Genomic DNA, 14,392 nt, shown 5'->3' on the forward strand with positions numbered 1-14,392 from the left:
AGGTAACAACAGTCAAATTAATATACAAATAAATAATAGAGTTAAGAGTACAATCTCAAATGCAGCATTGACTATAAATACTCAAGTAATGTAGCCTACAAAACCTCAGAACTGTCTTTAAGTACTTGAGTACTTATACTTTCACCCACTGTTACACTTACTAAGGTGGTTAATTGTTTATGGCTATTCAACTAAGTTCAAGTGTGTTCTTTTTTTAATTAAATTTTCAAAATTATTTTTTTAAATTAGTTGTTTGACCAAGTAAGAGTATCATTAAAGAAGCTGGTTTGAATAAAAAGTTTAAAGTTTAAAGTATGTAATTATAATCCAATCATCAGTTTTCCTCTTCCAGGTAGAAAATGCCCATCAAATTACGCTTTTATTTTAATGTACTTCATAGTGAGAACAGGAAACTAGTAGTGCAAATTACAGTCGCCTTCTCGGAAACGACAGTGAGGAAATCAGGCCTGTAGAGGAAGTATGCTAATATTCTGGGCCAAGGAGCCTGCAGGTTTCTGGGTCCTAGCACCGAAACACGAGTTACAGTAGCATAAAAATCATACTCTAGTAAATACTGTATTATAAATATTAATAAATACTATAAATTCAAAAAGCTAACTATGTTTCAAAACCTACTTTTGATTTTGGACAACATAAATATGGGCTGTATTGAATCTTAAAATCAATTTCGTTAATATATAATATCAAACAATCCCTCCACAATATGCTGATTCTCTCTAAAGGTCACCAAAAATGTTGCTCAGTTGCTTCCACAATATGCCAAATAATTATGTATTATGTCCAAAATTAACAAATACAAAAAAACCCACTTTGTATTAAAGGAAAATTAATAAAAAACAAGTCAAATATCATTTAAGAACAAAGCATTTAAATGATTCTTAAACAGTTTATTAGAAAGATGTAGACAATAAAAAAAGAATTTCCACTGTAATTCAACATCATTTGTCTCCCCTTACATTTTATTGACAGTGCAAATATAATTTGGTCATTACATGTCGCCATTTCGTTCTGACACGCGCTCACTGAGAAGGGAGGATCATTCTTGATGAACAAACGGAAAGAACCTGGAGAATAGCAACAAACCACATGACGCTGAGGCTCCACCAAGCTTCAAGCCTCGCCATCAGCTGTGAAACATTTCACCTTGCTTCTGCAGTCTAACGTGAGTGTGTGTGTGTTAGTTGGGTATGGAGAGAGGAGCTGTTAAGATACTAAATATGTGGAACCCGTTCAGATTGCCAAAGTGGGTGATAAACTGGGAAGATGCTGCAATGATTTCAGAATATTCCAATTTTACGAACATTAAACAAGGAGTAAAGGGAAACATGTAAGCTGGAAGGTTAAGCCACAGAAACATAAGACTGGCTTCTGGATATCTAATTCACAGCACATGGAAGGCTTTAGAGGAACCCAATCAGTAAATTTATCTAATTCTCATGATGTACATAGCTAGTGTCTTTAAAATCAAGAGATTAACTACACTGGTCGACTTACTTAAAACCACGACATTGGGAATGGGTGGGCCTAATCCGTTTAAACCACATTTTATTTGAAAACAAATTGTAAATCTGTTAACACATATTGCTCAGTTGAGGACAACTATACAGCTTTTCCAACAAATAATGTGTGCTTACTTGTAATATTTAACAGTAAAACAAGATACCCAAAAGGTGCAGTACAGCAAATGGAAGTGGAGATAGCTGCTCTGTACAATACCATGCATATCAACCTTCAGTGTACTGATCGGTCAAGAGTTTTGGAGCTGAGGCTATGGATTTAAATATGGCTACTGACTCATATGTACAGTTGTTTGTCACTGCCTTCAATTTCAAGATATACATTTGTTATGATTCCTCTTGCCCACTGTTCTTCCATTTTCTGTCCAGAGTCTTACAGTCTTCTATTCCAAGTCTGGCAATTCTGAAACACAAAAGGAGAAATAACATTAACATGGTTCATACAGATTAAGGCATTTATTTAATGTTTACTTGTATGGGGACAAGTATGTAGAATACATAAATGGCCCACACCAGCATTTATAGCCTAAGCTAACTTGCAATGCCCGTCCCTAGCTGGACCTTGAAATACAAAAGACTCAGCAACAAGAACACAAGTGACAGTGCAAGGTACAAACAGGAATAAGTTCACACAGAACAATACACAGGCACAAACTGCAATACATAATTAGCACCATAGAATAGGAAGCGCCAAATTAGCAATGGCTGCATAACTGATTCCTCTTCAAAAACAGTTTCAGTTTGAGCTTAAAGTGATCGAAATCAGGATCCAGTTTAAGTTCTGTAGGTAAAGAATTCCACGTGTTAACTCCAAGGACAGAAAAAGCTGTTAGTCCAAATGAGGATTTACAAAGTGACCAACACTGAAGGAAACCAACATGTGATACTTTGGGTTAGGGCTATATTTGGCCCAAACTTCTTATATGTAACATAAAACATTTTTGATCAAGTTAGATGATCTACTTTTAATACTGACAATTTTATTTTTATTACTTGTATATCTCATATTAGTATAAACGTATCCATGTAGGTTGCCTTGGAAAAATAAAAAAACAACAACAAAAAAAAAAGGCCTGTAATTTGTCATTTGATGGGATGTAATGTATGAGTGTTGTTGGCTCCTCCATCCTAAGGGTGGGCGACCTGCAGCTCAGGAGCCACATCCGTCTCGAGTCCCTCTCTAATGGCTCCCTGTGACTTTGACAAAACATTATATGGAAATGAACAAACAGTTATATTTCAACATTTTATTTTTTATTCATCATTGTTGCAGCCCTAAAGTGATTCTTACATTTTTCAACTGTATAAATATGTAACCTATACACTCTTAAAAAAAAAAGTTTTAACATCTTGTCAGCTATGTGCATTAGACATCTACAGCCTGGCGCTTTTTCCTAAATTTGCCAAATCTTAATAGCAATGGCTGAGCTCGAGTCTTCTGAGTGAGGCTAGCTATTGATTTCAAATCCAAAAAAGAAAACGTTTCAGAGGAAAACAGAGAATTTCATAGTCAGTGGACAGATTTGTTTGCTTTCACTACTAACACTGCATTGTCCAAGTACCAAATAATCATCAGCCCACTGTAGAGCAGCTATTTTGTTGTGAGACATATTAATGAATGGCCATTTAGACCTATTAGGAATGTTTAAAGGCTAATTTAGATTAAACAGGCTGCGTTGCCATCACTATAAAGGCACAAATATGTATTGTGGCTCCAGACAGATTTTTAAAAATTTCTTTTTTGAGAGTTTGTTGACCCCTGATCTGTTAGATATTAATGCGAGAGACATTCAGTAAATTATTTAAAAAAAACAGATATAACCATTTTTTTAAGATTCTACAATGCAACTTAAGAAGAAAAACATTCATAAAATCCTACTTCCAAAATCTTAGAATTTTTAAGATGATTAAAAGATTGATTTAAGATATTTTAATACCAATTAAAGCCTTATTTTTAGATTAATAATTTCACTGCCTTTCAAAACTTTTTAGGGACCCACGGGACCGTGATGAAACCTCAAATCACAACAAAGGTATTACCCAAAAATCCATCATAAACAGATGTAATAATGTTGTTACAAAGGCTCATGGATACTTACTCTCATCATCGCTATCTGCAGAATCATCCTACAAAGACAAAAAGCATATAAGGTTAAATAATGTTACACATTAAACCTGATTTATTAGTTCTCTACAATGAGACAACAGCCTTCATCCTACAGACACTCATTAAAATCTGCTCAATGATCAGTTTTTATTTCTGCAAACAAACTTCTATAATGCTTAGAAATGAAGTCAAAGAAAAAAATATTCTTACATCATCTGCACCGTCTAGATCATGCAGGTCATCCTCACCCCCCATGTTGTTCATCATCTGTAAATATATCAAACCACAATCATTAACTATTAAAGTACTCATTGTTAAATGAGTGGAGAACAATATAACATTTGTAAAATCCCCCCCCTCAGTTTAAGTTTGGTTTATACATCAGTCTAATTTTTCAAAGTGGTACCAGAAATGATTCAATCACACAACTGTAGAGTTTAATTTTCCTACAGCACTTAGAGGAACACCACTTAAATTAAGAATTCCAATACCATATTTCCACGACCTAGGAAAGTTAATTTTTTTTTGACTAACAGAATGTATGTTTTCCTTTTTCTACCAAAATGAGCTTTATTCTATTGTAGTGTTCTCAGTTATAAATCAGAAAATATACTCATATACTCAGAACATTCCCCCTCAGTGTCATCTGTAACATCTTTCCCAATTTATAGTCTAAAGAGCAGTTCCAGACTTAATATGACATCACAAATTTGAGTTTTAGCACTCTAGTTTTTGGATTTTGGAGAGAGTTGTTCATGTTTACATATATTCTTGGACTGTTTAGATCATAGGAATAATATGTATGAATTCTGAAAATGGGCGACAACGGACATTGTAGAGATGCAATGTTCCTACAACGCTGCAGTTAACCATATTCCAGCCAGCGAGCGGCAGTTGGCTCCTGGGGATGGACAGTGTGGGAGGTGGGCAGTATGTTGGTGGATTAATGGAGTGGAGGATGAAGTTGTTGGAGGGTAAAAATTACACACGACAGGCTTTTTGGTTCGCTGCCAGGGGTCGACAAGCTAATGACTATAAGGGCTGTGCCTCTTTCACTCAAAAAGTGTAGCTGCAGGCTACTGGTAAACTATTCTATACTGTCTTTCAAGTGAAGTTGCTTTTTTCTTCAGACTAGAAGAAGAAGAAAGTGGGTGTGGAGAGGAAAAAAGAAGAATCACTGCCCCCAAGTCTTATAATTGTTGGGAAAACCCTGCTGTTTGTTCTGGCATCATGTTGACATACACATCTACATACACATACAGTACAGGCCAAAAGTTTGGACACACCTTCTCATTCAATGCGTTTTCTTTATTTTCATGACTATTTACATTGTAGATTCTCACTGAAGGCATCAAAACTATGAATGAACACATGTGGAGTTATGTACTTAACAAAAAAAGGTGAAATAACTGAAAACATGTTTTATATTCTAGTTTCTTCAAAATAGCCACCCTTTGCTCTGATTACTGCTTTGCACACTCTTGGCATTCTCTCCATGAGCTTCAAGAGGTAGTCACCTGAAATGGTTTTCCAACAGTCTTGAAGGAGTTCCCAGAGGTGTTTAGCACTTGTTGGCCCCTTTGCCTTCACTCTGCGGTCCAGCTCACCCCAAACCATCTCGATTGGGTTCAGGTCCGGTGACTGTGGAGGCCAGGTCATCTGCTGCAGCACTCCATCACTCTCCTTCTTGGTCAAATAGCCCTTACACAGCCTGGAGGTGTGTTTGGGGTCATTGTCCTGTTGAAAAATAAATGATGGTCCAACTAAACGCAAACCGGATGGGATGGCATGTCGCTGCAGGATGCTGTGGTAGCCATGCTGGTTCAGTGTGCCTTCAATTTTGAATAAATCCCCAACAGTGTCACCAGCAAAACACCCCCACACCATCACACCTCCTCCTCCATGCTTCACAGTGGGAACCAGGCATGTGGAATCCATCCGTTCACCTTTTCTGCGTCTCACAAAGACACGGCGGTTGGAACCAAAGATCTCAAATTTGGACTCATCAGACCAAAGCACAGATTTCCACTGGTCTAATGTCCATTCCTTGTGTTTCTTGGCCCAAACAAATCTCTTCTGCTTGTTGCCTCTCCTTAGCACTGGTTTCCTAGCAGCTATTTGACCATGAAGGCCTGATTCGCGCAGTCTCCTCTTAACAGGTGTTCTAGAGATGGGTCTGCTGCTAGAACTCTGTGTGGCATTCATCTGGTCTCTGATCTGAGCTGCTGTTAACTTGCGATTTCTGAGGCTGGTGACTCGGATGAACTTATCCTCAGAAGCAGAGGTGACTCTTGGTCTTCCTTTCCTGGGTCGGTCCTCATGTGTGCCAGTTTCGTTGTAGCGCTTGATGGTTTTTGCGACTCCACTTGGGGACACATTTAAAGTTTTTGCAATTTTCCGGACTGACTGACCTTCATTACTTAAAGTAATGATGGCCACTCGTTTTTCTTTAGTTAGCTGATTGGTTCTTGCCATAATATGAATTTTAACAGTTGTCCAATAGGGCTGTCGGCTGTGTATTAACCTGACTTCTGCACAACACAGCTGATGGTCCCAACCCCATTGATAAAGCAAGAAATTCCACTAATTAACCCTGATAAGGCACACCTGTGAAGTGGAAACCATTTCAGGTGACTACCTCTTGAAGCTCATGGAGAGAATGCCAAGAGTGTGCAAAGCAGTAATCAGAGCAAAGGGTGGCTATTTTGAAGAAACTAGAATATAAAACATGTTTTAAGTTATTTCACCTTTTTTTGTTAAGTACATAACTCCACATGTGTTCATTCATAGTTTTGATGCCTTCAGTGAGAATCTACAATGTAAATAGTCATGAAAATAAAGAAAACGCATTGAATGAGAAGGTGTGTCCAAACTTTTGGCCTGTACTGTACATCTAAACACAGTGGGCCATATCGGACCATTTATGGTACGATAAGTTGATCACATAATTATCATTACAGGCCTAACTCAAGGTATTGGCAAAAATCAAGTGCCAATTAAACACCAGTGCCATTTTCTTTTCTCTTTATTTTCTCTAATAATATTTTTTCATCCCATCAGATAGAGATAGAGAAAATGAGGTGAGAGAAAGGTGGGAAACTACGTGCAACTATTATTCTTGGTTGGACACCAATCCATTTTTACTTAAATTCTCTATCTAACTAGAGTTGTATACCAAGTGTAAAATATTCATGTGTTATATTGGAAAAAAAAATATAAATATCTTATTGCTTCTCTGTATCAGCAGATTATATTAAATGATCTATTCAAAAACACATTCCTAGGAGGAAAGACCTATAAAAATTCTTCAAACTCATTTTTTAAATAGACAATGTATTCATTATGTCATCTTCTACCCACGTTCTTTTAAGCATACATTTTGGATAGGCTGATTTGACTCTCACTGTATTTTAAGCTGATACAACAATTTGGGAAAAGCTTTTAATTGTTCCAGACACTGACCTCCTAAGGCCAGTCATGACTCACCCATACTAATCAATGCACAGTGTACTGACCTCTGAGAATTGATCGAAGTTGCCCATCTCCTCATCTGAGTCATCCTCCCAGTCCTTCCAGTTGTTGAAGTCAACACTGAGCCAACTCAGCTGTGAACACACAGGAAAGTGATTTCTCATTTATGACATTCTGATGCTGTTAACTGTTTCAGACCCTTGACGTACACTGTCTTTTACATTTAATGACTGTGTTTGTTTGTGTGAGACTGACCTTAGTCTTCTCTTTTGTTAGCCTCGGCCATGGCTTCCCTGGCTGTGCTTTTCTTAAATAGCACAACACTGAACGATCTGTGCGTTTATGTTTGGATTCCTGCGTTGAGGTGGGAAGAAAATAAAGAAACAGACAGTCAGTTTTAGTCTGCATTTTGTACAATGCAATCTGCAATACAGTTCTAATATTCTTAAGTAACATCCAGTGTGACTTACATTTTCATCGATGGCTTCAAAAAGGTCTATTTCATTCTCATGTTTGACATTGTCAGTTCCTCCAAGACAACTGTGCAAAAAGGGGAAATAACACTTTACTCATTTCTGGGAAAAATAAAACAAACACATCATCAAAAATAGATGTTAAAAGCACAACCAAGAACAATATATTTAAAATAAATTCATGGTTAAAATACAACTTAAGGTTTTTACTGACAACCAACATGAGACAAACGTACCTGAAACCACACTTTGTTTTATCAAAATTGATTTTAACATCTTTGCTGTCAGCTACACAGAACTCTATAAAAACGGAGTCCCTCCTATCGTACCACTTGGCAGTTGCTGGATGCCTGTGAAAAAACAGAGGACATCAAAACATCAACACCTGCAAAGAGTTTAAATAGGGAGTAGTTTCTATTAGGGCTGCCACAAATGATTATTTTCATTGTCGACTAATCTGTCGATTATTTCTTCAATTAGTCGACTAATCATTTCATCAAAAAATGTGTTAAAATGTTTAAAAGTGTCGGTCTGTCTCTGCCAAACCCCAAAATTATGTCATCTAATGTCTTGTTTCATACTCACGCCGAAGGGTTTTAGTTCACTGCCACGGGAGAGTGTGTAAAGCTGCCAATATCTGAACGTAAGAAGCTGCAGTAAGAGTAGTTTGGGGTACTTTTATAGTACTTTTCTATGAAAAATGACTCAAACCGATTAGTCGACTACTAAAATATTTCACCATGCCTCTTACAGCTCTTACAGCTCATACAGCTCTTTCTACCTTCAGACAGAGCTTTCAACAAAATGTTAAGATCCAGGCAATAAAAATTGCCAACTTTTCCAACTTGTTGTTTGGTAGTACAACTCATCAGCCCCACAACTTGCATAAAAAATACATAATACAGGGTACAAGTGCTGGGACAGGTGGGTAAGACTTCAGGCATCAAAAAGCCTATGTATCAGGTTTCCTCACAGCATCTAGTTACACAGTGAGCTCTTGTATCAAGAGGCTGCCAAAGCCAACGTTAAACACCTGTGCATGCAAAACATTAACAGTAAGATTAAAAAGATGTTTGGGATTGGATAATGGCAGGTTTCTCTATGTAACCAGTGGACTCTAGTGTTGTCTGCATTGTGTTGGTATGAGGAGGCCCAGACCATGGGTATCTTTGGAGGCAATCTCCGTTTATTCCTGACAACTGACAGCAAGAGGTAAAAACAAAGTCATATAAACTCCCCTCTCCCACAGCAACAGCAAAAGGGCGGCCATGTTGCATTCAATTCACTACAATAAAACACAGAAATTATACCTGACGGGAAGAGAGGGGAAGAGGGGAGAGATAAGGCAGGAGACACCATTTTAAAGGTGGGGTATCCCCAAAGGTGAACATAGGGGTACAGGATCTGAGTATCAAACCTTCCACATATTAACTATGGAGGCCTAAGCGTGTCTTGGAATAACACTTTTTGTGGACACATATTACTGCTGTATAATTGACACTATTACATCTATACACTATTGTAACCCCTTTGCCTTGTAGTTGTAAAGGTTATAATCATGCGCAATTAATTTCAAGAAGTCCTGTATTAGACTAATATCTCATGTTCACCATTATATAATTAGTGATGCTTAATTTAATCCAGTTTAATCTTTACAAGTGTAGTTGCAAGAGAAGAAGATGGAGGGATACGTTGTGTTTTACCACATTAGACACCAAAAACGTATTAAATGATGTGTAACTGTCCCCAGCTATTACATATGTACCGTGAACTACTCGTGTGGGACATGGACTTGGACTACAGATAACCGTTACATGCCAGTGGTTACCACTAACGTTAATGAATAACGACCTGTGTTTATCAGTTAATATATTTTCTACATGATCTACAGGAGTGTTAACGTTGGTGATTTCTTCATCTACATGTTTACCGACACGATATTGCTCTTGGCATTAAACTGATGCACTCATTAGCCAAATCCTCTTACACATTAACGTGGACCAACCGGGGCAGTGCTCAGGAGCTAGCGTTAAATACAAACGTTGATTAATCGTTGCTCACTCTTTTTAGCGATTAAGCCGCCGCCTATGCGTATGGCTGGTTTGTGGATTTAACACACAAATCTCACGTTTTCATTTCAGTGCTTGAATCATGCCTCCCATCACAGAGCTGATGCTAATCTAACGGTAGCCTCTTCACGGAGCCGTTCAATGACCACTCAGCTAGCCAGGCTAACACCGCTGACGTTAGCCACTACGTTAGTTAAGCCATGCGGTGCACCTGGTGTCATGCTAACGGCAAAAGTAACCGTTATTTTCAGCAAATACCGGGACACCGCTTTCAGCTGTAATAACTGTCAATGTATATTTCCTTCTTTTGCTCAAGTCTGTAAGGTTCAAGCTAGGTCACGAGTCACGGTTAGCTCACAGTTCATGGAGGCAAGGCCAACCTCCCGCCTTTGCAAAAGCATGTTGTCAGACGGCTAACGTTAGCTAGCTAAGCAGGTTGTACGTTACTATCGCACTTTCCCTCCGCCGCACCCTCACGTTTACTTTACACAACTTACATGTCTCGACGTGAATTGAGTTTCTTCTTCGCGGATAAAACAGCCTCCTCAGAAGAAAGGTAATGCCTGCAGAAAGAAGGAGTGCTGCCCACAAACAAGCAGTGCAAACGCCTCTAGCCTGTGGACTCTACTCCGGATCTTCTTGCGTATCCCAGGACGAGAATGGCAGTAGTGACGCAGATGCAGCGTAGTAGACGTTTCTAGAGTTTTCAGCCACAGCTGCGGGTGATGTGAAGGAGGCACTGTGAAATCTGATGTGGATCTACTTTAATGTGATTTGCTTTGGTTTCCGTACCACCCAGTACGATCACCCAAAATATCCGTGATTATGAGAGAAGAATTTACAGATGGAAATGGTAGGATATAAGGTTAGAGGGAAATACACGTATTTACACGGTCATTTGCAGGCACTATCTGAATAGGTGCGGTTACACATAGCACAAATAATAACACAAAAGAATGGAAGACAGAATATTAAAGATGAGATAAGCCTTTATTGATCCCTAGAAGGAAAAAATAGGTACAGCAACACAGGGACAGAAATAAATTCAGATATATTGAGGAGGTAAAAACAACAATAACAGCACATAAAACTAAATTAAGAATAGAAATAAAATTAAAAAAAAAATAAAGAAAGAAGAGGGCAGTACAACAAATCAAGCACATTTATGTTAATATAATTTTTTTTATGGTAAACAAGTAAATAAAATTATGTTAATATAATTTTATTTACTTGTTTACCATAAAACTTCAATTAGTAGCCTGGGCTATTATTTGCTTAAGTCATTAAACTCAACAGCCTTATATTAAGAACAGGTGTCTATATGGGACAGGCCTTTAATTCAGGAAATACAATCAAATTGTTTATGTAAACCAGTACGAATATTACTTGTATAAAAATTATGCTTTGAATAACATGGCAGTTATCTTATGACATTTGTTTCACAGCACCTGAGGAGGCCACCATTTTAATTCTGTTATAACAATATTCATAACTCTAATTGTTATGAAAAACATCTTTGATTGATTTTATGACAGCTTCAGAATAAGGAAGTCACCCAGTATTTTTTCGTCATGTTAGTAAATCTGAACGAATTAGTCTTCTCTAGCGCTCATGGTTTCAGTAAAATTAAATCAACCGAGCTAACAATGTGTAGCATCTCCACATTGACAAAAGTTTTAAAATTTATAATTGTATGTGCGGTCAAAGCAGCTAACCAATGTCAGCTCAAGTGGGTAGTCAACAATCCAGTTTTATACATCCAAAAAACTTCTATAAAAATAATCTGCATGGCAAACAGACCAGGTGTCTAATTGAGACAGGCCTTTATTTGTTAAAATGTGTAGCCACCTGGGGCTAGTAAAAGGGACTGGGTGTTTAATTGGGACTAGGCTTTTAATTGAAGATTTACAGTATCTGACGTGGACAAATCCATAAGACATAACTTCATATGAAAAATATAAAGTAGATGCGATGCATACAGGCTTTAAGATTACTTAGCATGGAGTAATTCCATGCAATTATACAACACAACATATACAGTAAAATACGAGCAAAGACCAAGTCAAAGAAAAGACCACAAGACAAAAAATAAATAAATAATTAAAAGCATCAATGATGAAAAGAAACTGTTAAAATGTAGAACACTAATCAGGTAAAACAGGGAGACCTAGAAGTAAAATATGACACAGTTAAAGATTTAAATGTTCCTATGGATAAAAATGAGGAAAGCTTTAAATTGTTTTGCGTTTTGTTCCACGTCGCAGGTGCACAATATGAAAAACTGGATTTTCCAGGTTCAGTAAAAACAGCCGGCACCTGGAGTCCAATCACTAGACCGAGTTTGGTACGAGCCCATACTAAAAAAAAGTATTGAATGTTTTGAGGGCCACCCAACTTTAGCATACAAATCACAGTGATGGGTGTTATAGATATCTCCAGTGATGTGAAAACAGCCCTCTAGTGTCAAACATCTGAGTCAACAATAAGCGAACATGTTTTTGGGTGGAGGGTGGCTATAAACTTTGTCCTCAGATTTATGGTGTTTATGCTTTTCATCCTCTCAGCAGTTGTGGCGGTCACATTTTAAAAGTGTATGTGTCTTTACAGTCACTGCTGTAGCTCCATTTTCCATCTGTTCAAATGCCACAATAAAAAGGACAGGTGGGCAGAGGGGTATTTAGTTGGTTGCAATCTACAACTTCACCACTAGATGCTGCTAAATCCTCCACACTGCTATTTCAACTTATTCAATTAAAAATTAAGTTATATTTTTTGCTCCTCTCCCCTGCCAACATGTGTCCAGCTGCGAGCGAGCGCAGACTGTCACTGCTTGCATACCTGTGACATCTCCAGAGTAGCCAGGATTTGCTAGGGTGTGGCATGAAGCAGCTCCCTGCACACCCACACAGGTGTTTTCAGTTTTTCTTTCTGATTGGGTGGACGTTCAGTGGCGCCATGCTGGGAGTTTGACAAGGTAATTAAACTCCAAACAACAGTAGTTATAAAACTCATAACCATACAAGCTGTCACACCTTAACAAGTGCAACAAAACCACATTCAAAGAGGCAACCAACCTAAATAAAGATGGGCGTGTAGTGCCTCTGAAGCGTCTTTAAAGGGCATATATGAGTCATCAGCCTGCCAAAACAGTGGGAGTGTCTTCTGTAGGTCTCGAAGGAGCTTTGTCAAACCTGATAGAGCAACTTAAGTAATATCACCTTGGTTCTCTGTTTACTTCCTGTCAGCTACTGTATTAACAACCTTTCCAACAGGATGTACAAAGGGACCAAATTAGAATGTTCGTGTTGTCACCTCAGTAAAGGTCTATCTCAACATGGACTTAGGGATTGCAAATTCTAACTGAAAGCCAGCTGGGGGTATGGAGGTTGAAATGGTTGCATCATAGGAAGTGTACGATCCGATTTCTTTAATTAGCTCAGCCCATACTATGGACCAAAAGTCAGGGGATTTTGGGCCCTGCTGCATCACTGCTGGAATGCATGTTTCTATGTCTCACTGAGTGACTCAACATCAGAGAATTGTGATACAAAATGGAGTTCTGAGTATTCATTCATAGTCTGCTTACAATGCAGCCAACACTAAAATGGCTGACTATCCTCATTCCTTCCTCTTAATTAGGTAACTGAGCTTTGGCATTTATTTTGGTCTTGATAGAGGGGCGAACTGGCATCTTTTTGTGAACAAAGTTTGTTTTACATTCAGTTAACTCACCAGAATGCATTAATTATATATACTTGATTAATTTTTGTGGTCAAAAGGACATGCTGAATTGCAGCAGCCTGGGTTCGACTCAGGCCTGTGGCCCTTTGCTGCATGACAATCCCTCTCTCTTCCCCCTTCTCGCTTGGCTTTCCTATCAATTAAAGGCAAAAATGCCCCCCCAAAAAATCTTAAAAAAAAAAAAAAATGCTGAATCTTATTTCCTTCCTCATATATTTTAAAACCAGCACTTTTTACACGCTTGTTCAACAGCTTGTAGTCCTCTTCTTCACTGTCTTTACTGACACATGGCTGCCTATCATGGGGTGTTGCAGCCACCTAGTGATCAGTGGAGTATTGTGACACCATCGATAGGACTGTGTAAGCGTCAAACACGTGCATACATGCCCAGAAAGTAAACCAGACAGACCAACTCATAAAGACAGCTCAATAGGCCACTGGAGGTCAAACTCCACAGGAAACCCTTAAGTACAACTTTGAGGTATTCATACTTTAGTTGAGTATTTCCATTCAATGCTACTTTATATTTCTTCTGCACTATAGTTCAGGGGTAAATCTTGTTCCTCCACTATTTATCTGACAACTGTAGTTACCAATTACTTTTCAGATAAAGATTGACATAAAAAAACCTTATATAATACAACAGAATAAATTATTGGGTCTCATTCCCAACCTTTATTAGCTTGTGACCTCTGAAAAACTGTCTAGCTGAAGCTGCTCGACACATTTCAGGTTTGTCTTAAAGCAGCTTGAACAATGATCTCTTCTAAAAACTTTTCAGTTTTATATTTTGACAAAAAACTAATCAACTCTGGATGAGAAAAATGTCTATTTATCTCTGCCCAGTGCGCTTATGGTCAAGTCTAATTCAAGACAATAAGCCTTGTCGCCCACATGCAGTTTTAAATTCATATTTGACACAGTTAAGCACTGTCACAGACTCAAATCTCAGTTTTAGTCTGAACCCTTGGTCTTCGTATGAGCTGTTGATCC

The 14,392-nt window shown here is 38.0% G+C and overlaps 1 protein-coding gene across 2 annotated transcripts; it reads right to left on the bottom strand.

Annotated features, from left to right (window-relative positions):
• Positions 1-893: 893 nt before the first annotated feature.
• ptges3b (prostaglandin E synthase 3b (cytosolic)) lies at positions 894-10,313 on the bottom strand. Of its 2 annotated transcripts, none has more exons than XM_049581167.1 (8): positions 10,156-10,313; positions 7,826-7,939; positions 7,587-7,656; positions 7,372-7,470; positions 7,161-7,250; positions 3,856-3,912; positions 3,638-3,665; positions 894-1,941 (listed from the first exon to the last, which is right to left on the bottom strand). In XM_049581167.1, coding segments are annotated over exons 1-8 (480 nt in total). In that variant the 5' UTR covers positions 10,158-10,313; the 3' UTR covers positions 894-1,921. The 2 variants fall into 2 exon arrangements, with proteins under 2 accessions (XP_049437124.1, XP_049437125.1); XM_049581168.1 differs by lacking the exon at positions 894-1,941 and adding an exon at positions 1,948-2,735.
• Positions 10,314-14,392: the final 4,079 nt, after the last annotated feature.

Source organism: Epinephelus fuscoguttatus, linkage group LG7, assembly GCF_011397635.1.
Source record: "Epinephelus fuscoguttatus linkage group LG7, E.fuscoguttatus.final_Chr_v1".
In the NCBI taxonomy this organism is placed as follows: Eukaryota; Metazoa; Chordata; class Actinopteri; order Perciformes; family Serranidae; genus Epinephelus; species Epinephelus fuscoguttatus.